Source organism: Myotis nattereri, assembly GCF_964212035.1.
Source record: "Myotis nattereri genome assembly, chromosome: 2".
NCBI lineage: Eukaryota > Metazoa > Chordata > Mammalia > Chiroptera > Vespertilionidae > Myotis > Myotis nattereri.
The window spans coordinates 171,129,467-171,155,843 of record NC_138076.1 but is presented as its reverse complement, the minus strand read 5'-3'; the positions used below and the strand labels follow the sequence as shown (position 1 = coordinate 171,155,843).

At 39.3% G+C, this 26,377-nt stretch overlaps 1 protein-coding gene across 2 annotated transcripts in view; it reads left to right on the top strand.

Moving 5' to 3' along the window:
• TMEM117 (transmembrane protein 117) overlaps nucleotides 1–26,377 on the top strand; it is a 443,674-nt gene that overhangs the window by 81,224 nt on the left and 336,073 nt on the right. For both annotated transcript variants that reach the window (XM_081084824.1, XM_081084825.1), the window contains one exon: nucleotides 4,761–4,893. In XM_081084824.1, coding sequence (XP_080940950.1) covers nucleotides 4,761–4,893 — 133 coding nt within the window. The remainder of the gene's footprint in view (nucleotides 1–4,760; nucleotides 4,894–26,377) is intronic.

The following is a 26,377-nucleotide window of genomic DNA, read 5'->3' as shown; positions in this document are numbered from 1 at the left end:
AGAGTGAGGAAGAGCAGTTAGGTTGTTGCAATGGTCCCATTAAGAGACTATGGGAACTCAAATTATGAGTGAAGAATATGGATGTCGGGTTATAAAATACTAGAACTGTTGATTGAAATGGAAAATATGCAGGAGGAAAAATTCAAGAGTGAATCTTACTCTGAGTTATTTTGAAAGTGATAAGATGGTAAAATCAAAAGTAGGAATGGATTTAGGGATGGGAATGGTCAGATTGGAGATATGGTATATTGTGTGTTGGGAAAGGAATGGAGATTTTGAATTTGGTTTTGTAAATGGAGTTTGAATTGGCAGCAGGATATTCAGGAGGACAGTGGGCAGGTGAGTCTTCCAGTCCAGGGCTCAGAAAGAAAAGTCTGTGCTGGAGATACTGGATGTTAATCCCTCGAGAATGGGTGAGACCATGTAGTGATATGATAAAGACAAAGGCTAAGGACAAACCATGACAAATATCAATTATGGGATGAATGGAAGAAGAGATACTTAAAAAGGTGACTAAGACTAATCAGGAAAATAGAAGAAAAAAAAAGAACTAGGAGTATTTGGTATTACAAAGGCCAAGGAGTATATGTGTAAGTTACCGTGATAGGAGATTTTGGAGCAGAAGACTAAATGGATAGTAGTGTTAATTTCAGTTTGGAGTCCTCATGAAGGAGGTGTTTTTCTCATTTATCCTTTTTAATTCCCGGTTAGGGTCTTATGTATGATGTCACACTTTTTTCTCTAAATTAAATAAATCTTGCTCTGTGTTCCTGCTTACCAAGGTGAGCAGAGAGCACAGTACTGGTAACTTTTCAGATCCTTTTAAAAATACTTACAGTTTAAAGAAGTCCCATGTCTTGGAGATAAATCCTCATTCTGTTTTTACCTGTATCCTCTTCTCCTATTAGTGCTTGGGTGATGGTCTTCTGCCACCTCTTGGGCACTAGGGTGCTATTTCAGATGGTGTTGATTCACAACCTTGGGAGCTTCCCAGGTAAAATCTGAAACTGCCCCTTACACTGTAGATTGGTAGGTGGCAATTTTAATAAGCAAGGGAACTTACAAACGATGTTTGTCTTCAGTGGCTGCAAGCTGAGTAGATCTCTACCCTACCTGCCAGAATCTTAAAGAGGTCTTAACTGGGTTCAGTTCTGTATACCATACAGATGGCCTCCACAACACCTTACTCTCTCAAAGCCCTATTCTTGCAAATGGCTCGCCCTGTGGGAATGGTGGGCAGAACAGAACGTACATCCCAGGCCCGAGGAGGAAGGGAGGAGCCTCTGATTGCCCAGGTCCATTTCATGGGTCAATTGGTAGTCAAATCCTCTCAGTGATCTTCTGCAGCAGTGGCTGGGATCCTACCAGGTTGTTGTGTTCCTAATGAAGGTAGGTGGCTGCCCTAGTGGCCTTACTCCCTTGGGTGGGACTAGTTCAGTCTCCTTACCTGACTTCCAAGTCCATGACCCTGGATACATTGGCCTTCACCAGCACCCAGCGAATCTGCCACCTTGGAGGCCTCAATCTTTGTGTCCTTCGTGAAGCTAGAAGCCCTCACCTATCCAATCCTGCTTCCACAACTTCCCAGGAGTAGGGCTACCCCCACCTCTTACCTGGGAGCACAACCACTTCCATTCCTTCTCTTCTGAGGTTGTTTAGTTTATGTATTTGCTCCAGGCCTCCTTGTGAGAATCACTACTCAAGAAAAGGGACTCAGAACTCAGGATAAAAATCTGGGAAATGCTCCTTTCCATTCTTTTGCTTTTGAGAACATAGCAGGAAAAAGCCAAGAAAATGAAGTAGTTTCTTCATAATTTTCTTGTGCTTGCCTAACTCTGTCTTCCATAATATATGTGAGCTCATTATATATTTTTAATATGCTTTTGTACTTTTAATCTTGTTAAAATCTTATGACATATTAGTGGTCCTAATCTTACTGTCTTTCCAGGGGGGAGTCTAAGTTGTAGTCCATTTTAGTGGACTTGAACCAGTATTTGTAGCTGTCAGTCTCTGCCCTCCAGTCCTCACCTCCAACACATATATAGGTTTGTGTTCCACCTTAATGCTTATGATTATTTTAAGATTTATATTCCATGACCTTGACCATATTGAAGGTGACAGTTCATACAGTCCAAGATAGATTTTACTAATAACATAAATATACACTCAGATTTATAAATATAACTGTGATTAAAATAAAAGTCACTTATGACCCTGTCAGAAATGTACTTCTCTTAGTGATGTCTTTGACTTCTGCTGACCTATAAGAACTATTTTCACTCAGGTATTTCCAGAAACTCTTTCTAAAGGAAAGTGTTATAAAATTCTGAATTCCGTGACCTATAAGAAAGGTGGCATATTGATTTATTGTCCAAACCCATACACTTAAGAAAGGAAGAGGGTGGTATTAATAATTATGCCAGGACAACAGTTATAAGCCACTACTGTCCCAAGCAAACCAAATGTATGGTGACGCTACAGGGCAGAGACAACACCTTTCCATGTGATATCCTCAGATTAATTTTAAAGTTCTTGGTTGATGTGATTTGACTTCATATTTGGGCTATACAAGTTCTGGCCTGAAATACTGCAGCACTTTCATTTTGTGCTTCAAGTGAATTTTAGCCAAGTTAACCTGCCCTTGTGTGCTAATGACTCTAATGATGGACATTAGTACCAGTGAGCTTGGCAAGGACAGCATAAATGGTACTGTCACATTTCTCTTTTTATTAACTGTCTCACTTCAGCCAGTGTATAGTTAATTCACCGTGTTTTATTTGCAAAGCACTCGTAAATCAAAAGCATTATTATCTGACTTTTAAAGTACACTATTAGTGAATTTTTTGACATATGCATATGTTAAGAGGGAGATACACATTTAAATTTTCAAGGAACTCTAATTGCTAGTCTTCATAGTTCTTCAAATAGGTCTTGGTTTGAAGCTGAAAGAACTCCCAGCAAAGGGAACTTTGAAAACTGAGAGTCTTTGGGTCTAAAATAAGGTCAAGTTTTCAGCAACTACCCAAATGATGATGGACTTCAAACACCTCCTTGCCCTGCTCACAGCGCCTAGAAGAACCATGCTGGCCTGTACTAAGCACATTAAATATTTGTTCAATGAATGAATAATATTCCTTATAGTTTGCACTTCCATATTTATGACATGTATTTTTTTGTTCTCAAGCATTCTATGCTTAATATCTATTTATGATACTCCTATCCCTGTGTTGTATGGAGATTCCCCTGGGCTTTCCATACTTTTTGATTCAATTAATCCAATCGTGTTGTAATTTGCAGGGCTAGTTATCTTTGCTTCAGTAGAAAGTTTTCTGTGTTCTTCTTTTAGTTACAATCCACATTCCCCCCGACTTTCACATTTGCCCTTTGCTTCTCTTGTGCAAGCCAAGAAACCAGATGATGTAACCAAATCTCTCTTTTTGCTCTATTTAAAGTTTTAGCTAGGGTAATGTTTCTGTTAGCCTGGTTTCCAAATGAAATCTAAAGTGCTGTTTTAATAAAAGTGAGGTACAGGGGAAAATCTAGCAGTTAAATCTTAAAAGATCTTTCTATGCTCAGTAACCTACAAGAGAGCCACTGTCTCTCCCTAGAGAGGCAATTTCCAGATGGAGATTGTGTGTGTGTGTGTGTGTGTGTGTGTGTGTATGTATTCATAACTTTGACTTATCATGAATAAAATGAGAATATTTTCTCTAATGAGAAATTCTATTATAAAATTTTAAGCCTACCCTATTTTAATTATAGTTTCTATACATATACAATCTCCTGTATCATTATTTACATACACTTTCTTAGGAGTGGACATAAGTATAATAGACAAACTTTATCTTAGGAGAAACCAGGTTGACCTGTATTTATGTTTTTTACTCCCATGGTTTTTCATCTTCCCCACCTTTAAGGGACTAATGCCCTCATTTCTATTCTCTACCATTAACGTCAAATACTTTTCTGAACTAATTCTGATGTCAGTAATTTTTACTTTAGTGTTCTTCTTAATGCATTTTCTCCTTGAAATATTTACATTTTAACATTCAAAGTTTAGCATTTATCTTTGTAACTGGAATTTTAGGTCTCAGTGTGGAAACTATGTTTTGCTGGGAGCCACACCAAACTCTGTAACACGTGCACATACCCTCCCTCCCCCCCCACTCCTCCACAACACACACACACTTGTATACATACCTGTACATGGGTATGGATATTTTAGCTAAGAGTAAGGCTGAGTCATCTCTCTCTTGTGATAGAGACTTTACTTTTATTTTAAGTTTCCGTGCACCTTCAGTAATTGGATCCTCACATAAGGGAGGTCTGTCTGCCTTTGTTTTATTGTCTGGCCAGTGTCAGGAGTGGGTCTCTAGAAGCAAAAGGGAATTGTATGGAATTTATGCAACATCTTTACCATTTGTCTTAAGTAGTTTCAGATGAATAAAACAAAAACATGTTTGTGAAATAGACTATAGCAGGTAGGTGCTATAATCTCTCTTGTTTTCATGCAGCATAATGAACAGTCTCTGTATGCTAGATTCTTATGTTAGTATCATTTGCTCCACGATGATACAGGGGTTGTTTTGGAGTTCATCTCTGAGCAGCAAAAAGGACATTATATAGTGATTTCACCAATAAGTCACTTTTACAGCAAAGACTTCAGAATGTAGTGGGATAATAAATATTTGCTAAAACAAAGCAAAGATGAAAGAATTTTGAGTTATGATATATACTGACTAATAATATTTATATTTCAGGTCAGTTGCTCCGGTTAAAAATGTTTCGAGAGGATCACGGGTCGTGGATGACAATGTTCTTCAGCACGATTCTCTTTCTCTTCATATTTTCTCACATATACAACATGATTCTCCTCATGGATGGGAACATGGGGTAGGTTATATTTCCGTTTTCTACTGTGGTGAGTGTTCTGTTTGAAACTCATAAGAATCCAGAGAGAATTTCTTCATTTTTTTAGTAGGCTAAATGTCCTTTACAAATATTTTAACCTAAGGAGGAATACTATATGCATTTTCTTAAGACATTTCAAGTATTTTCTCCCAGAAGCTTTTCACAATACTTACCTTGTGTTTCTTACTCTTTAGGTTCTCTGTGAGGGTAGTTTGAGGGTAGCTAATAATTTCATTACAGTGACAGAGAGTCTGAGGATCAGGAAATCTTATTGACTTGTTTATACTCACTAGATTAGTAAGGCTGGGTTGAGCTGAAGGTCTTCAGATTTGCAATTCCATTGTTCTTCAATGCCTGGCTAAGTAAAAGTGTTTGATGCTGGTGGCACTAAAAAAACAACAACAACTCTCTTGACAGTTCCAACAGAAAGACCTTTGTTATAAACGGATCGTTTTAGAAGTGGCCACCCTGTATGAAATCCAGGGTTGTGATCTATACTTATCTAATCACTAATCAAATCACCATGGCATGAAGAAGTGCTGCCAAGTAGTTTGTTGATTATTTTCACCTTTCTCCAGTTCTTGGTGTGCTCTTGGTAAGTTTGAAGGGCAGAAAATAAGGAGAATTACTAGGTCTATAGCGTTAAGAATTAGATTAGTGACAAGAATAAGCTGCTTGTGATATCTGTGGTGCACTGAAGTAGTTCATAAGGAAGGTGTTGATCTATCCTCCCATAGATTGGAACGCTGGGTTATATCCTTTCCTTCTAGATACAGGCAAGGCAAGCTTGTCGGCCAGTTCTATAGTGCAATTACTTTGATGTTATATGTATGTCTTAGCCACTGCTGTTCAATGCTGAGAGGGATAGCTCAATTAAAATTGTGTTTCTTTCCCCCACCTTTAAAGGAGATGAATAGTAAAGGGAAAGCAGGTATTTCACAAGTTTTACACTTTCATCTATACTAACAAGGGGTACATTCAAGAATGTGATTTTAGATCAAATGTTCAAGCTTTAAACATTAGAATGCTTTGTCTACAATTATTTCCTGAGCTTTAAAAGATGCCATTTCTATTGCGTCTATTTTTAAATGGTGGAGTTTTACACTCAAACGCACAGCTACTCAGAATAAGCCTCAGCCGCAGAGCTATGCCTGTGATAATGGTGCTCTTGGAATCACCGAGCACAGCCAAAGGTCTGCACCTGTAGCGCACGCTCACTGCTGGAACCAGAGGGCAAAGGGACCCTGGTCTAACGTACATTTTTTTTTTAAGGCTGCTGCTGCAAATAACACATTAAATAGTATATAAAATATATCCTTTGCTCAGAAGTTGACTTTTCATCCAATTCTATTTTTAAAAAATATGGAGCTATTAAACTAACCAGAAGTGCTTGTTCTGAGGGAAAAGGCAGACTTAAAAGTAATGAATTAAATGCAACAATAGATAATCCCTGGCATGTTGTAAAGCACTCAATAGCTAATAATAAATCTCATCTTAATGTGAGCCACCAGTCATTGAGCACTCAGTACCAGGCATGAATTGTCTGTATTAAACCTCATGATGACCCTATTCAATAAGTATTTTTATTATCTCCATTTTACAGAGCCAGAAACTGAGGGCCAGAGAGGTTTGTCTAAGGTTACATTATAATTAAATCTGTATTTTAAGCAATAATAGAGGACTTAAGCTATTAAGCTGTGAATTCTAGTTATATAGCAGGCTTTTTGGCTAGCAGGTTTGATCCATGGTCAGTCCTGTTGCTCACCATATGCCATTAGCCTTTCTTTACATTTTTCTCACTCAATCTGAATTTGAAAATTGAAAGACAAAGGAGGTATGTGCAGGAAATAAGAGAAGAATTAGTCTAGAATTTATGTGTATTGATCTTACCTAAAATTGAAAGTGATTTTCTTTGATTCTCAGACTAATTACAGCATTCCATATTCTTATGCATCTCTTGCACTTTTCATCAATGTGCCTCATCTTTGTTGGAAAAAGACCATTTACTGAAAAGACATCTTAATGGTGCCACTTAAAAAAAAAATCCAAAGCAAAGCATAAATTATTTAGTTCTGTAGATAAAAAGAATTTCATTTGTATTTATAAAAGACTAGAGGCTCAGTGCACGAAATTCATGCACGGGGGTGTGTGTCCCTCAGCCCAGCCTGCATCCTCTCCAACCTGGGACATCCCCCTCACAATCCGGGACCACTGGCTCCTAACTGCTTACTTGCCTGCCTGCCTGATTACCCCTAACCTCTGCCTCCCTGCCTGATGCCCCTAACTGCTCCCCTGCCTGCCTGATCACCCCTAATCACCTCTGCCTGCCTGCTGATCACCCTAACTGCTCTCCCCTGCCATTCTGATCGCCCCTAACTGCCTCTGCCTCTGTCCTGCCACCGTGGCTTTGTCCAGAAGGTCGTCCGGAAGATGTCCGGTCTAATTAGTATATTACCCTTTTATTAGTATAGATTTGTTGCCAACTTTTATGACCCGTGCCAGTGAACACTTTAAGGTAGGAATGTAAACTTGGAGCAAAGTCAGTTCTAGAGCAAATGGATACAACTGTGCTTTGGGGATTTTCCAGGAGACATCATGAGGTGTTGCCTCATCCTTTGTAGGAAATGATGGAACCAGAGGGTGTGGAAAGGACAGTAGGCACAGATATCACAGTCGACTGCTTTCATACAAGAGGATTGTTGGTGGTAGAGGAGAGCTCAGGATTCTTGATCATGAATCTGATGTCCACTGGGCATTCCAGTATACTCTGGTTTGTGGATCTCTCTAGGAATATTGGTCTAGAACTATTTTCTATGATGGCTAGACCTTCAGGCCTACAATGAATGGGTGTAGGGTTTCCAAGAGGGAAAAAGGAGTTTTCCTAGAATGATTGGCCTTCCTTCCCCCCATTTTAGGATTGGGTGTAAGTTTAGACTAAGCCAGAGCCCTTTGATTCCTTGTTACAAAGAACACAATTCCTAGGCTTATCTGACTAGAACCTCAAGAGTGTTAGCCAGAGCTAATGTGATAAGAGTCAAGTTGCCTGCTCCTGGCTCTCTCAGTACAGTGACTTTCCTGGAGTGTGCACTAACTCTTACGCCTTTAGCCGCCTGTGCAAGCCAACAGAGAGGCAGTCAGATGGAGGGGAAAGAGGCCAGTTGGCTGACTGGGCCAGAAGGGACTGAGGTTCATGTCATTCATATTTTCTACCACTGAGGGGAAGTCTCCTCTTGCCTTTGATTCTTTCCATCTCTCTACACCTCACACCACCCAAATGCTGCTATCACGACTTCTTTTAGTCTTTCAGTCACCAAGACCAAACTAAATTCATCTCTCTGTAAATGTCTGTGCTGTAGGCGAGGGCTCTGCTGTAGAGGCTCTGATCCCAGGCAGGGTTTTACATGCAGACGCTTTATAAACAACTTCCTTTTTACAAGGGGGTCAACTAGGGAACCTGAAGCCTGTCCTAATACAAAATCTTTAGAAGTGCTGGAAATGGGATGCAGCCGATAGACTCTTTTTAAATGCATGGTTGGGCTTACCCAGAGGAAGGGAAAAACCCGAGGCCAGAAATGAAGGAGGACCTGAAAGGCAGGGCGGTGAGCCTGTGAAGTGACACTTGAGACAGTGACTTAGGGACTTGTGTGTAATTCCTGTGTCAGGACCAGAAAGAAGGATTTGGTCTCCTATTAAGTGAGAAATTGAAACAGAAGCCCTTGCATTAGGTGGCCCTTAATTAGAAAACGCATAACCACTAGCACAGGCAGCATCTGGAGAGCTTCTCTGACTTACCCTGGATATTGGGCGATAAACAATAATCTTCCATGGAATTCATAACCGCAGGTGTGGCTGTTTTATTTTGATATACATTTTCCTTTTGATTTTAGATGCCCTCCCCCAAACAAAACAAAACAAATCAAAACAAAACAAAACAAAAAAACAGCAAAAACCAACTCATCCCTGGCTTTTCTTTTCTCCCAGTTTCAGGTTCCTACTTCTCTCTGAAGCCCCTTCCCCAATAACTTCTGAATTCCTCTGGTTTATTATTTAGAGCAATTTAGTTCCCTTTCATCTCAACTTCTGTCCATGGCAGTTTATCTGGGGTTTTTCCTTTCATAGCCGAAATCTTAAGGCATTTTCCAATCAAAAGCACCAGTTCTCTGAGATAAATGTTGCTGCCTTCTCAAAATGCCACAGCATTTGGAGTTTATGTTGTTTTAAAAATAGCAATTGTCCCTTTACCTTTTGATTCAACTGATGTTTATCTCTTAGGAGAGAGATAAGAAGATACTCAAAGAAAAGGGCAAAAAAAGGGTTTTTCTAATCATCTCAGTTCAACAGTGCTGAGTTATTTATACAGGGCTGAAAGTGAGATGATAATAGGAAAGAAACAAACATGAAACCATTTCTTTCCCCACAGCCAAGGGACTTTAGTAAAAATTATTCTAAATAAATCCCTCTCCTAGCTTTTTAAAAAATTTCAGCTGTGTTCACCTAGCTATCCTAAAGCCAGTCTATTTAGAAAATTTCTATTAGGTAGAAATAGACAGAGGTGTGTAAAGTACAGGTTGAGGTTTTTCTAGGAACTGACACTTTAAACCCTTTTTCATGTCATCTTTCGGAAGCACTTCTTAGTCATGGAATTTTTATAGCATCTAGAGTATAAAGCTCTAATTCAAGAAAGGCTTTCCTGATGTTTTCAAATATCCCAGCTCCCCACAGGATAATACATGTCTTATATACTGGTGTAAGGAAGGAAGCCTGTGTACACCATAGTTGATGTTCATAAAAAATTCCGCAAAGAGCCACTTGATGGCAGCAAAGGGCATGTTTTCAAGCCCAAGAACCTCACTGTATTGTCCTAGGCAGGCTTTCTCCTCAAAGAAAAGAATCTTCCAAATTTCTGAAGCTTGGTGTTGAAATAGTTGTTTTCCTAATTTTTAGTGGGCTTCTTTGAAGAAATCCATGTAGTGAGCTCTATAGTAAGCACTTACTATTTTATGATGTGTTTGGCCCCCTTTTATGTTCTAAAACAATTTTAAATAATAGTAGATATAACCATGTTTGTGCACACATCTATATGTTATAGACTTATTTCAGTATTACAAGGATAACACTGAGGAAATTAGACACTTGACTTGCTTATAAAAATTCCTCTATGAATTAGAATTTCCAAAGACTACGTAGTATTTTAGGGTAGGTATGAGGAAGCTGATGTTTTCTAGTGTTAATGACAAAAAGGAGTTATATTTTTCCTGATACAAAGCCTTTTCCAGAGAACTTTTACAAATATTAATTAATAAATAGGTGTGTGTTAAGTATTTTGGGGACCCAATTTGAGAAATAAGACAAAGTGATTAAGGAAATTTTGAAAAATGTATTAGTATTCATAATCAGGGCCTGAAAAAAATCAAGGTAAGAATTAGGTGGTGGGTATAGTGAATATGGATTAGACGGTCTCTCTTCTGTTATCATCCTGACCAGTGTTAGTAAGAGCTAACGTGGAATGCTCATTAAACGTCTAAGGGATATGACAGGAGGAAATATTTGAAATGGACACTTACCTAAAGTCTAAAATGAGTGGTTTCTATGTACAGAGGGACAGCAAAAGGAACCGCATAGACTTGTCTGTGGGATGCAGGGAATTATTCAAGATTTCATGCTTTTTAAAGTCCATTGTGCCCCGCTTACTTAGGCCTTCACTCTGATACTCTTCACCTCATTTTTAAAAGAATGCCCCACACTTCAGTCCATCTCTGTGTGCACACATGGTATTAAAAAGGACTCTCTGATTTATAGCTTCAGTTTCTGTTGCCTGAGGTATAGATTTTAGCACATTATTTTCCCCAAAGCTGAATTACCCTTAACTGGAAAAATTCAGGGCGAAGCTTTACTCCAGGCAGTATTGTTCTTTTTACTAAGTTTGCTATTTTTGAAACCTTCACTGATGTTTTCAGAGCCCTTTCTCAAACTGTTTTGCTCTGTCTAGTCACCACTGATCTAGAAGTAGAAGCCCTGAAACATATTTTTACTGTTAAGACCTGCGATGGTCACTTGCTATTGCTTTTCAAGTACACGGTTGGTTGACCTGCTACCACTCTGTTCGCTGATAGCTTCGGTCTGAGAAAGGAATGTTGGTGTGTTTGATTCTTTGTTTTCAAAGGTGCTAAAGTTATTTTGGGAAATAGCAAGAAAAAATTGAAGTAGTCTTGAATAATGTTAAGCTATACAATTTTGGTCTGAGCTATACTGACAAAATTGTTGACGTACAAAGATATTAATTTAGATCAGTGGTTCTCAATCTTCTGGCCCTTTAAATACAGTTCCTCATGTTGTGACCCAACCATAAAATTGTTTTCGTTGCTACTTCATAACTGTAATGTTGCTACTGTTATGAATCGTAATGTAAATATCCGATATGCAGGATGGTCTTAGGTGACCCCTGTGAAAGGGTCGTTCGACCACCAAACGGGTCTCGACCCACAGGTTGAGAACCGCTGATTTAGATAGTAGTAAATGAAAATAAGAGTATGGTATTATTTTCAAAGCGATGGCTATATAGGGATGGGTAAAGGATAGAGGTCCTGGGCAGGGTTTAGGAGCTGGGGTGGGGAGAAAGCTTAGCTGTAAATATTCATGAATCCTGGAAGTACTGAGTCAATGGCTGGAAAGCTTGATTGGCTACTGATACAAGGCTGAATGCAAATTCTGCTGGAGTGGTGCTCTAAATAATTTGTTGGCTTCACTCTTAATTAGGCTAAACACTGACTTGCTTGTACAATTACTTCACAATAATAGCACAATTAATTACTAAGGCTGGGGGGAAGGGGCAGAGCTGGCTACAGAGAATGGGCTGGTGAGACGAAGAGCTGGTTACTGAGAATGGCTGAGTGTGGTCAAGAGGGCTGCCCCAGGGGCACTGGAGGGAGGCTTGGTGAGAGAGAAAGGCAGGGAGGGAGAAACAGAGAGAGGGAGGGGGGCAGGGAGAGAGAGACAGACTTATTTACCCAGAGGCATTAGAGCAATAGGGCACCGCTTGCTGCTTTTAATACTAATGCTTTCACATTACTTGGTTGTGATAGTACAGGGCTAAAATAGCACAGCATATCTAAATTATCACAAGTTTACTGTTAGTATTGTCTGAATTGAAGAAGTTTTAAAACATTAATGAAAAACACAATCAATGGTGCACCCTTATTATTTTGTGGGAGTGCATTATCTGTACAGACTCAACATTGATTTGACACACTGAAGAGGTGTTCTGTTCATAGTTGCTTATTTCAACTCTGTCGTTAAATAGTTCACCAGCTTTTACAGAGGGAAAATTCTGATCCAGGAAACAGAGTACCTGGCTTTTAGACCCATCTTAGTTATTCACTGGCAAAAATAACCCAGAAAAGCTAGAGTTTTCTCATTTTTAAGATATGGGTTGTGATGATGGGGTTGTTATTAGTATTGCTATCATCATCACCATCATCTTAATCTGGAGGAAATGCATGCTTCTCAAGTAAAGAAATAAATGAAACTTAAGATGGCTAACAGTCTTGGTCATCATTAGCTTTGCTTTGTGTGGAAGGGAGTGTGGCCTAGGAGAAACAGCATGGGCTTTTGTCTGGACACCCTGGAGCAATGAGGCCCTAGATAAACTTCATGTTCTGAGCCTTATTTCCTCAAGTGTAAAATGGGGCTATTAGCACCAAGCTTAGGGTTGTTGTGACAATCAAAGAAGACAATATATACTGAGCAATTGATATGGTGCCCACTGTTAATGAACTCCTGATAAATGTTACTTGCTGTTTAAATATTAGAAAATACGTATTTCAGTTGCTCAAGTAATTTAGCTCTCAATAAATATTAGTTGTTATAATAACAACAAGTACTTTGGACAATATAATGACACTAGAGGCCTGGTGCATAAAATTCGTGCATGGGGGAGGGGGTCCCTCAGCCTGGCCTGCACCCTCTCCAATCCGGGACACCTCAGGGGATGTCTGACTGCCTCTCACAATCTGGAACCGCAGGCTCCTAACCACTCACTTGCCTGCCTGCCTGATCGCCCCTAACCCCTCTGCCTGCCTGCCTGATCGCCCCTAACTGCTCCCCTACCGGCCTGATTGCCCTTAACTGATCCCCTGCTGGCCTGATCGCCCCTAACCACCTCTGCCTCGCCCCACACCTGGGACCTAGGATTCCCTCCCTCTGGCCGGCTGCAGGCACCCAGGACCCGGGCCAGCTTCGCCCTGGGCTGGTCGCAGCCACAGGAAACCGTGGGCGGGTGGTTTTGCCTAGGCTGCCGCCACAGGTGCCCAGGACTGTGGGGCAGGCGGCTTGTCCCTCTCCCGGGCCACAGCCTGGCTGGTCTCCATTCCTCTCTCGCAAGCTCATTTGTGGCTGGCTGGCCCCCATTCCTCTGTCCCTAGTATTGAGTGTCTGAGCCATTAAGTCATGATGGTGTGATGTCCATTTGCATATTAGCTCTTTATTACATAGGATATGTAATTTATGTAAATGATATCACATTATTGTCATACAACTATAATGATTATTTTTAATTTTATGCAAGATGCCCAAATGAATAGCTATCACTAGTAGATTTTCAATCAATATTAATTTCCTGTGCAATAATTCATAATATACAATATTAAATATACTTGAATTATGGAGTGACTTAACATATGGAATGCACAGCACCTGTTCAAATGCTATTAGAATGCATCTTTATGAAGATACATACACTATTCCTTATTTTATTTTTAATCAATGAAAAATAAATGTAGAAATTAATATAATATTTCATTAGAATTCAGAGGCAGAATTCAAACATATATTAAGTTACTAAATAGTTATTTGTTAATTTGACCTTTCTAAAAAGAGAGGAAAAATTTGATTGAGTTATGGATGATATCATGGAACTTAATGATGTAGTGGTCGTGTGTGTGTGTGTGTGTGTGTGTGTGTATCCATTGTCTGTACACTATTTAATAATGAATATCTTTAAATTTCATCTAAATTCATTTTCCCCCAGTGGTGAACACACAGGAAATAATTACTTTCTCGATGTGAGGCTTAAGGTTAACCTGAAATTATATAGTTTAATTAAAAAGATTAATAAGAAACAATCCAACCGTTGCTGAGAAAGTGACACTTCTGTGATAGTTTATCCCGTTTGTAATCTAGTAACCCCATAGTTATTCTTGAGGGATTGATGAAAAACAGTAGAGTTCTATTAATAAAATACTTCATCATTCAGATAGTCCCCTGGTAAGGTAACATCCTTGGGATACACGGCTCTGGCTGCTCAGTAAGGAATGGCTACAACCTCTTTTACTCTTTCACACCAGGTCAAGAGGAGAATGCCTCTTTCATGGTGGAGTGAAGTGAGCGCACCTGTGCTCTCATTGGAACTGGTTAACTTCCGTCTAGTGCAGTTCCCTTAGGCTACCGCCAGGGGACTCTGACATCCTACTGCTTTTTTTCTCTAGGGAAGAAAATATGCAAACATACTTGATAAGTGTAAAAAGGCATGGAAGAGCATAATTCTATTTGAAATATTAAAATTACGTAGAAATGGGAAACTCACAGACCGATCTTGATTTAAGTAACTCTTACCTAATTAAAAAATACTGCTACTAATTTATATCTTTTACAATGAATGTCTGAAAGAAAGAGGGTATTAGATTTTTACTTATATTTTATAGTCTATGTAATTTAATTCTCTTGCCCTAAAATTCATATTTTAGAATATTAGAAGGATGATTCCCAGGTACTTGGCAAAGCATAAAATGTTCAGTGTGCTGTCCAGTAACAACAAATAATATATATGCCACATATAAAATGCTTATTTTCTTTTAGCAAATAATAATAGACTTTTTGCTTCAAGACTGTCTGTATCCTATCTATATATGCATATTGTGTTATTCTTAATATATCTTATATGTAATACTATAAATTATTCAATATACTCTTATTAGAGAATTGGCTGTGCAAATTAAATCTAAGCATCCAAAATAAATCACTGATGACAAAGTTATGTGTAACTACACAGAGATAAGAATTTGCAGCAGTGGTATATGTTCTGAACCTTACAGAGGCGTCTTAATTGAATATGTGGATATACATAAAACTGACAAGCAAGCAGGATTTCATGTTCTTAAATGAACAACAGATATAATATTTCTGTTGGGATCATGCCAAGTAAATACAGGGCTCAGCAGGAAGGGGAGTGCTAAGCTAGACAATTTTATTCAGCTTCTTAAAGAATTTAAGGGTCTGAAGAGGATGATATTGACTATTACTTCACTACATCATCTAAAGATGAATCAGTTTAGGGTTAGTTTATGCAAATTCAGTGACCTAAACTAGTAAAGAAGCTAGGTTTGTGCACCCATTTGGTGAACTGCTTCAGAGAATTTACTTCAGGCTTTTGAGGAGTTCCTAATTGAAATTCATAATAGGCATGTCTCCTTATCTTTCTTAGGAACAAGGTCTCAGACAGAGTAGGACTATCGACACTGTCGCTCTCACTGAGCTCTGCCTCAGTGATTACAAAACATTTTCTGATATCTACTTTACACATCAATGACCAGTTGTAGTTTAGAGACTGATCTCATTGAGATCAAATATGTTTTGGGAGCTGGTTCAGGAAGCAGGTGATGGACACGTTTGTCAGAGCCAGGTAATGAGTGATAACAGGTTACAAAGACAAAAAGGGCATCTAAGTAAAAGTTGGCAACAGGAGGTTACCTGGCATGGTTGTAGACTAAATTCATAGATTATTTGAGAATCAGCAACAAGATAGCGCTAAAATCAGAAGTTTTGGAGGATTTAATGAACACCATAGACCTTCTTCCCTAGCCTCCTAAATTTTGTGTACAAGATGAGGGAGTGTGTAGACTTCATATTTAAAACCACTGAAGGGGGTATCTCAGAATTAAAGCCACAAAACAGAGGCTTCCAGTAATAAAATCTTAGAACTATAATATATCAGTCAGGACAGGGTATAGTATGTCTCAGTAACAAACAAATCTAACAATTTCAGTGGCTTAAGACCACCAAGTTTATTTTTTGCTCTCACTATGTTTTCACTGTGAGTCAGATGGAGGGCTCTAATTCGAGGCCCCCTCCCTGGGGGATCAAGGCTGAAGTAGCAGCTATAGTGTGGGAGGATAGTGGCTGGCCTTGGGTGGTCTCACAGCAGTAAGTCAACATTCTGCCTGGGAGCAACGTACTTCACGTTGCACAAATCTTTGATTAGAAGTAGTTATTTGGCTCCACTCAAGCACAAAGGGGCCGGGGAGTGCAGTCATGCTATGCACCCAGCAGGGGGAGGACAGGACAGTTCAGGAACAACCACACTGACCGCCCTCTGGGACCACTCAAACCACACTAGGAAGTGAAGATGTTCTTTCTGATAACTTATGTCTCGGAGACCTTCCTATATGCAGTGCCCTTAACATCCTTCTCCACACAGTGTCTTTCTTCCCGTGAAGGGGATGTATAAAATGATTTTTAAAAAATGTATTGTAATGATGATTTGACATAGAAGGCATGGATGAATTTCACATCAAAATCCAATATTTATTTAATTGTACATGGTGTATTCAATTGTATATTTGCCAGGAAAAAGGGGAGGGATCCAGGTTAGACACTGCACCGATTGGTGGCTACTGTGCTCCGGTTCAGTTCTTATCTACAGCTGGTATGCATTCTGATTTGGTTGAATACATCTATTTCGGTTGGTACTTCTCACGCCGTGTCTGTTCTAAACACGTTGAATATCATCCTTCGTTAGTGGAAATAAATGAGTGAAGTTAGTAAATTCAGGAGAAAACGTACTGGTCAGCGGGACTTTATGAAGGTATGAATAAAACGTATATTAAGTCATAGGAATGATGAAGTATTTTACCTTCTCAATATCTACAACATTGAGATGAGTCACGCACACAGCTAGATTTTGACCAGTTAGAGTAGTGGATCCAACTGAGGCTGAACTTGTGCACGGCTTCTGGTTTCCCTGGCAACAGGGCTCCCTTCCCATGCTCATAATATTATAGTGTGAGTGAAGTTATAATTGGAGGTAGAGAAATATGTCTTCACATCAACTCCTACCTCTGGAAGAGTTAGGGGAGGAGTTTGCTAAAAGCAGAGGATGAGGTCATGATATAGAAAGAATTTGGAATTTAAAAAGGAAAGAAAAATGAAATTGAGCCTGAGCTTGATGGCTTCTGGGCACAGCACTGCACAGAGCAACGCTTCTTCCCTGACTTCGGTTAAAGCCAGAGTGTATCGTAAATCGTGTGGTTGCCTATCTGCGTGACCTCGTCCGTCAGAGCCCAGAAAAAGCCCTGGCTCAGGAAACCATGACCTGTATGCATTGGCTTGGATCGGCGCCCTCTGCAGTGTGTGCTCTGCCTGTCCCTCAGGAACCCAGGACGCTCTCATTTGCCCAGGACTCAAAACAGGCTTGCCCTTGCTTTTCTGTGGAGTTGGTTCACTTTGTCCTTCCTGTTGTCCTTGAGTGTTATTAGTCCAAATATATATTTTCAAATTGTTCAAAGGTCTAGGCCTTTCCTGCTTTTATTAAATATATGTCAAATGTGCACCGCTGCTTGGAAGATGGAGAGACTGGGAGAGTCAGTAATGAGCATTTCACTTTTCCCCTTCTATTTTTCCTTTTCTGAACCTTTCTCGCTAGAAAAAGAAGAGGACAAGGAGTGCTCCCTCCATTCCACTGTCTGTAACTCCTTGACCAAGTCCCCCCTCTTCCCCCCCCCCAAAAGATAAAAATTAGAAAAAGAGTACACGGCATTACCTAGAAATAAGATGATTTTATAATTATTATTCAAACCAGAGCACATTTGACAATGAAAGGGAGTGTTAATAACAACACAGGAGAAAGGCATACATTGTGGTGTCCAAGGATAGTTTAAACATGTAGTTACCGTGCTTAAAATCAGTAGGAGATGCCCTAGCTGGTTTGGATCAGTGGGTAGAGCATCAGCCTGTGGACTGAAGGGTCCCAGGCTCCATTCTGGTTAAGGGCACATGCCTGGACTGTGGGCTCGATCCTCAGTAGGGGGCGTGCAGGAGGCAGCCGATCAATGATTCTCTCTCATCATTGATGTTTCTATCTCTCTCCCTCTCCCTTCCTCTCTGAAATCAATAAAAATATTTTTTAAAATATCAGTAGGAGAGAGACAGGAGGGAAAGATGATCCATCTGGGAATGTTCCAGAAAAAAATGTTGGCTTTGATGCACACTGAGTATTCCTGGACATTCGTAACTAATTTATAGCCCAATTCTATTCTGATAAGGACCATGAGATTATTTGAAGATTCCAGATCTCATTGTTCTTTTCCAGGAATAACCTGTACCAGGTTAGAATGTAGTTAGAATTACTTCCTAGGCGAAAGAAAGCCATAGGGATGCATATTTATAGTGCGGCCTCAGAAAGGGCCTTAGTGACTGACCAAAGAATGGTCAAGGTTAGGAACTGACTGACGAATTGGATTCCATTTTCTGTGCCCATGGCTATAGTTTGGAAAATTAAAATCAATTTCATTTTGCTTAAAACAAACCTTATCAAACCCTGTTTTCCCACCTTAGATCCCAATAAGAGTAGAGTCCCTGTAATGTGAGAAAATGACTGTAATTGTGCAGTGGGCAGCTTCTGAGATGCTCCCAGTGACCCCCGCCTTCTGGTATGCATGCTCTTGGGCTCCCCTCCCTTTAGTGGCTGGCGTCTAATGAATAGAATATGATAAAGTGATGGGATGTGAATTCCAAACTTAGGCTTCAGTGTTGTTGCCTCTCTCCTCTGTCTCTCTTTCACTCACTCTGAGCCCTTACTCTGGATGCAAACTGCAACATTGGGAGTAATATTATGGAGAGGCCCATATGGCAGGGAACCTGTCCCTAAACAATAGCCAACAAGGACCTGAGGCCATGTGAGTGAGCTTACAAACAGAGCCTCCCCAAATCAAGCCTTGAGAAGACTATAGCCTCAGCCCACATGGTTATTGACACCTGATCCAGAGTACCCATTACACTGCCCTAGGATTCCTGAACTGCAGTAACTATGAGTAATACATGTTTACTATTTTAAACAGCTACATTTTATGATAATTTGTTCCTCAGCAAGAGATAACTAATACACTGTTTAAAATAGTGGGTTCTGTATTATGAAATGTTTAGAAAGAAAATATATATATATATATATTTATATATATATTTACACACACACACACTAGTGGCCCAGTGCACAAAATTCGTGCACGGCGGGGTGTCCCTTAGCCCAGCCTGCACCCTCTCCAATCTGGGACCCCTCAGGGGATGTCTCACTGCCGGCTTAGGCCCGATCCCTATGGGCCTAAAGTCAGATATCCCTCTCTCAATCTGGGACTTCTGTCTCCTAACTGCTCACCTGCCTGCCTGCCTGCCTGCCTGCCTGATCTCCCCTAACCACTCTGCCTGCCAGCCTGCTCACTCCCAACTTCCCCCCTTGCTGGCCTGATTGCCCTCAACTGCCTCCCCACCAGCCTGCTCATGCCCAACTGCCCCCCCCCCCCCGCCGCCGGCCTAATCACCCCCAACTGCCCCTCCCCACTGACCTGGTCATCCCTAACCACCTCTGCCTCAGCCCCACCACCATGGCTTTGTCAGGAAGGACATCTGCAAGATCTCCCAGAAGGTCTCCCGGTCTAATTAGCATATTACCCTTTTATTAGTATAGATACTTGTACACACACACATACTCACACACACTCATATACACACAATGGCCACAAAACCCCTGTCTAGGTGGGTAGCAGTTTTCCCTCTGCTCTCCTCCATTCTTGGCACTGATTTTATTCTCTGCTCTGTGTTTCTCTGGATGTTGTCTTCCATGTTGACGGTGGGTCAAAGCAGTCCCAGAGAATACTAGCCAATAATTGACAGATACTCTCAGGCATAGAGGCCATGGATTGTATTCAACAGTAGATATTTGGGAGAAGCACTATGATCCTTCTGATGAAAACCAGAGAAAATTTCCCTGAGAGTGTTCACGAAGAGGACTCTAGCATGTAGAGAAAGGAATCCTCAATGGCCTTCCTAACAATTTCCTTACAGAAGTAGAACAGTGAATTCTAGTGAGCTTTTCTCTTCTAGTCTGTCGGGATGATCTTTATTTCTGGTCTTAATGACAAACCTAATTGTAGGTATGACAGTCAAGTGATACATCACTTTCCCAGGAGAACACCTTGTTTTTTGGGCTTTTTCAACAACACCATGCATCACAGCACAGGCTTTTGTCAGATTTATTTGGCAGGTGGATGGTTGACTTTTAGGGATAGTTTAAAATTCTGTTGTGATCAAGGAAGAAGTAGTTGGCAGGTAACATCCTAATGTTCTTTCAGTTACATAATTCTGTGATTTCAAAAAAATCTAAAACCTTTTTTTTTTTTTTTTAGTATGTGTTACTGAAAAGGTAAATATTTAGCTTGGGAAGCTAAAGGAAGATTAAGTTCAGGCGACTTCTCATACTATTTTGATTGTAGGGGTAGCTAAGACGGCAGAATCTTCTATTTCTCTCTTTAGGGCAGTACCCATTGTCAGAGTCATCAGATTATAGGTGCCACACACCACTGTCATTTAGGAATAATGGTGCAGTCTTCTGTCCGTGAGGCCTGGAAAAGGACCTGTATTTAAAACTATTTCCAGAGTTGGCAGTTTTCGCTGCAGCCTGCACGTGGGCAAATAATTCTTATGGAAATCACTCAATACTTCCTCATGAGCTCTGTGTGACAACTGATTTATGTCTAGATCCTTTTAGTAGGAAATGAGTTTGAATTTTACTTCAGGAAGTAAGAATTATGTTGCCAGCTGAAATATGAAAAAGTGCGATAAAACCCTTTCACCCAGTAATGCCACAGCATCCCCTAATCAGAGGAAGCTCAACAGAGCCACCGGAATAGCCTTTCACTTTGCAGAATGAAGCGGCTTCCTGTAATGAGCAGAATACTTGTGGTGATAGATGTCAATGCAGACTTATCATCCTTTTAAAAATTAATTTAAAACCCCACCCCTGCCCTTAGATAAAAACCTTGGAGGCTTCTGGCATTTACTTTGAAGTTCTTCTGTTCTGTCATCAGCAATTTGCTGATTTCTCTCTCTTAGTCACTAAGAGGCTTTATTCAGCACCTGTATCAGTGTCGGTCTTTGCTGCAAGTCTTGTTGTCACCCCAGTGTGTCCAAAATCCACCTGTCAAACCGTCCAATGGTATTTCTCAGCCTTATTTTACTTGATCTCTCGCTCCTGCACTTGGCACTTATCACCATTCCTACCTTCTTGAAATGCTCTATTTCCTTGGGCTGTATTTTTTGTACACTCTTTTCTTTGTTCTCTGCTTTTTAGCTTTCTTTAGGATCTTATCACTCAGGGTTCTAATCTGATTTTCTTACTCTCTCCAGCCTCTTTGTATGAGACCCATTTTCTGGCTTGTTCACCTTTCTACTGGTGATTCTAAAATATTAAGTCCCATTTTTTTTCTGAGTTGCATATCATACTAACTACTGTAAATACCTATTTGAATATCTCAATAATACTCCAAACTAAACTCATCTCAGCCTCCATTCCCCAAACCATTCCCTAAGGCCAGACACTTAGGTATTATTCATTCTTTCTTGCCCTCCCTTATCTCATTCATGTGATAAATTATAAAGGCTCATTGTTTCTACCTGCTAAATATCTTACAAATCCTTCTATTCAGGTCTGTCCTGTCTGCTATGCCCTTATTATGTCTTCCTTGAGTTACTGAAACAGTTACCACTTCCCATTCATTCTCCACCCTGTGGTGATTCCTTTAAAAACATAGGTATCCTGGCTTGCAACTCATTAGTGGATTTTCTAGTCTTTATAATACAGTCCGAATTCTTCTATGGCTTATAAGGCTTGCAATAATGTAGTCCCAACCTACCTTACTATTCTGCTCTTTTGTTACTTTTGCCTAGAGGTGCAGTTCCATCCCAAGGGAGCTTCCTTTAGTTCTATGAATAGAGCATTCTTTATACATTTTAGATATTAACCCTTTATCAGGTATATAATTGGCAGATATGTTCTCTCATTCAGTAGGTTGTCTTTTCATTTTGTTGATGGTTTAATGTAGTCCCATTTGTTTTACTTTTGTTTCCCTTGACTAAGGAGATATATAAGAAAAAATATTGCTAAGAGAGATGTCTGAGATTTTACTGCCTTTGTTTTCTTCTAGGAGTTTTATGGTTTTGAGTCTTAAATTTAAGTCTTCAATCCATTTTGAGTTTATTCTTTACATAGTGTGTAAGAATGTTGTCTAGTTTCATTTTTTTTTTGCACGTGTCTATCCAATTTTCCCAAAACCATTTATTGAATTGACTCTCTTTACCCCATTGAATGTTCTTGCCTAAAGGAGACATTTTAAATGGTACTGTAGTGAACTGAAAGATTTAATTCTCAATCACCTAAACTGCTACCAGAGAATGAATGACATAAAAGCACCTAAAGGAAAATTTTATAGCTGCTTCAGTGGTGTAATAACATGGTACCACATTCCCCTTAAAAAAATAACATTGCTGACCACACATTATTAGATATATATTTTGAATGATGTTTCTAGCAATGGCGTGGCTGTGGAACTCCTGTGTTTACTTCTGATATATTATTTATTTGTTCTTTAGCTTCAGGCAGCCTTTTAAAACTTTTTAGTTCGCTCATATTTCGTCAGCATTTCTCTAGGACAAGTTTACAGAAAGGATGAAAATTATAAAGCTGCTTTACAATCCCAAGTGGTTACTTTGGGTTAAATGATGAAAGCATGCTTTTTTACATTGAGCATTTTTAAAAAAAAATTGCACACCAGTACCTTGATATCTACAGTCTAAAGGTGCCAATTGCAGATGTGGTTGGGTGGAATAAGTTTTCTATTTTGGTTCATGGGTTGCTTTAGCTCACCTGATCAGGGATGGTGTTAATGTGGGCATAGTAGAAGTTCAAACCCTGTATGGATCCCATAGCCATAGCTGGCCCTTCTCACTCCAGCAATGCAAAAGAATGACCATCCCTGGCCATTTTGACCACCATGAGCATGAACGGTGCATGTGCTCTTGAGACATTTTCCTGTAGTCCTTCTAGATTTGTGATGATCATCCTGTGTTCTCTTGTATTTTATCTTCATGGAGAAATATAACTTTTGTTATTAGTAAAAATGCCAGGGATGTGCTACATTTTTCTCTATATATTTCTTGCTCTTCTTAAAACAGGTAAAGCATACATAGAGGAACAAAGCAAGTAAGACTTTAGAGTAGGGCCATGGATAGCTTTTGTAGGTTTAGGGGGTTTGGAGAGATAATGACTGTAATTGGGCGAGTGTAAATTTTTCAGTAAGATGGTAGAGGTTTGAGCCTTGTCTCTGTTTATTAGAGGTCAAATTTTAAGCAAGTTTTTATGTCTCTGAGCCTCAATTTTTATATCTATAGATTAAAAAAATACCTTTTAGAGTTGTTTTGAGGAGCATGTATGAGATGCTGGATAGGAAACCGATGGTGTTATTGTTGTTAATTTGTTTTTCTCTGGAGACATGCTAAAAGGACATATTAAAAAGTGGCCCCTGCCCTGGCCAATTTGGCTCAGTGGATAAAGTGTCAGCCTGTGGACTGAAGGGTCCCAGGTTTGATGCCAGTCAAGGGCACATGCCTGGGTTGCAGGCTTGATCCCCAATGGGGGGCATGTGGGAGGCAGCCAATCAATGATTCTCTCTCATCATTGATGTTTCTATCTCTCCCTCTCCCTTCGTCTCTGAAATCAATAATAATAATAATAATAATAATAATAATAATAAAAGTGACTCCTACTTTAGGATCTGTCTGGCAGAAAAACCTGAAATAAGATTGGCTGCCCTTGGCAATGGCATGCACGTTAGTACTCTCATAGTCTTACGGCTGAATCAGAGCTGTCAGGCAACCGTGGCTTCTTGGTTTGGGATTAGTTTCCAAGATGGTATAATTCTTACTGAGCTCCCTCTTTAGATGCTCACTGTTTAAAGGATGCTGCAGCTGAACTTCACTGACTTTTCCTAAATCAAGATCATTACCCATTTGTGTATGCCACATGTTAGTGACTTTCTTATTTGAAAAGTAGTAAAGTTTGCTTGAGTACGAAGATACCTGAGCAGTTAAAAAGAACATTTTGCATATTTTTTTTGTCAGTTTAGCTATATTAAACAAGAATTCCTACAGATTATACCAGAATTGTATGTGACTCAGTCTTTCCCACAGAACCTTTCTACTTGTCAGGCAAGAAAAGCGGGACTTGATTAAATTGAATAAAGTAAGTTTTCCTATACCCTACAGTTATTTGACTTTCAGCCATAATTGGAAAGAAAAGTTTCCTGCCTTTGTCATGCGCTGGAAAGATCTGTCCGTGTCATTCTCCCTGGTATTTCACCGGACACAGAGCTGTGACATTTCCCTGTCTTTTCTCATCAATCTCAGTGTTGAGAGAAGCTCTGGTTGTATGTCAATGGTTGACTCAATGTAAGGGACTTTAAGTAAATTTCAGCATTTAGAATTAAATTCAGAAAAGTTTTACTTTTATAGTAGAATATTGATGTTATTGTTTGTTTGAAATAAAAGAATATGCCTGGCTGGTGTGGCTAAGTGGTTGAGCATTGCCCTGTGAAGCAGGAGGTCATGGTCAGGGCACATGGTCAGGACTCCATCCCCAGTGGAGGACATGCCAGAGGCAGCTGATCAATGATTCTCTCTCATCATTGATGTTTCTATTTCTCTTTCCCTCTCCCTTCCTCTCTGAAATCAATAAAAATATATTAAAATAAAAGAATTATTTATAGCTGTCAATTATTCTTTGGAAAGTATGTTTTATGACAGATTTGCTTTCTTTCTTAGTTCTTGAATCTTTAATATAGTTTAAAAGATTGCTGATGATTAAATATTCATTAGACTGATACCTGAAAGTGGAAGAATGCTCTTTAGAATTTCTGTTCTTATTTCCCTTTGTCTTCTTAATCTAATAACTAAGATAAGCAAAATTTATGCTTTATTCCTCTATCTTACCTATCTTGTTCCAGATGTACATTTTTGTTGCCTTTTTTTCCAGTTACATGTATGTAATATAACCTCCTCACCTTTGCTACAATATGGAAATAGATATTTTTACTAAAAAATACACACATTGACATTTGTCTTCTAGCTTAATGATTTTCCCTTCCCCAACTTTGTTGAGTTAGAATTGACAAAAATTGTATATGTTAAGGTGTACAACGTGATTTGATAATATGTAAACATTTTGAAATTATTATCACAATCAAGCTAATTAACAAATCCATAATTTCCCATAGTTACCTTACTTTTGGTGGTAAGAATATTTAAGATCTACTCTCTTAGCAAATTTCAAGTACATAATGCTGTATTAGTAACTATAGTCACCATGCTCTACATCTGATCTCTACACCTTATTCATCTTGTATAACTGGAACTATGTGCTCTCTTACCAACATCTCTGCATTTCCACCACCTCCAAGCTCCTGGCAACAACATGCTATTCTCTGATTCTATGAGTTCAACTTTCTAGATTCCAAATAAAAGTGAGATCATGCAGTATTTGTCTCTCTGTGCCTAGCTTATTTTACTTAACATAATGCCATCGAAGTTCATTAATATTGTCACATATGATAGGATTTCCTTCTTTTGTAAAGCTTACTAATATTGTATTAACATTGTGTGTGTGTGTGTCTGTGTGTGCGTGTGACATTTCCTTTATCCATTCTTTTTTTGATGGACACTTAGATAATGATATTCTTTCCTTTGGGTCTATACTCAGACACGATTGTGGGATCATATGGTAGTTCTATTTTTAAATCATTGAGGAACCTCCATACTGGTTTCCATAATGGCTGTATCAATTTACAATCCCATCAACAGTGCACAAGGGTTCCCCTTTCTCCATATCCTTGCCAATATTTGTTACCTCTTGTCTTTTTGATGGCAGCAGTTCTAACAAGTGTGAGGTGATATCTCATTGTATTTTTGATTAGCATTTTCCTGATGATTAGTGATGTTGAACTTTAAAAAAGTATATCTGTTGACCATGTATATGTCTTCTTTTGAGATTTATATCCTTAATAATATTGACGTGCCTGTAAATAATGTGTAATGCTAATGAATAATTTAGCCTCTCGGGTGTTAGTCTTTACTTATGAAAATTTAAGGGGCAGTCCAAAGCCCATTCAGCATTTGCCTTCAAATACTTGACAGCAAATGAATTTGTTGCTGCCTCACCAATGCTCTGCCTTAGCTATGGCTTGTCTGCCTTATAATTCATCTTTCCTGTGACCTCAGTCTTAGCTTGTTTTTTGTCTTTAACTTGTCACTATAAAAATCGCTAATTGGGCTGTGTCTTCAGGTGCATTGTTTCTTTTATTAGTCTCAAAATGCT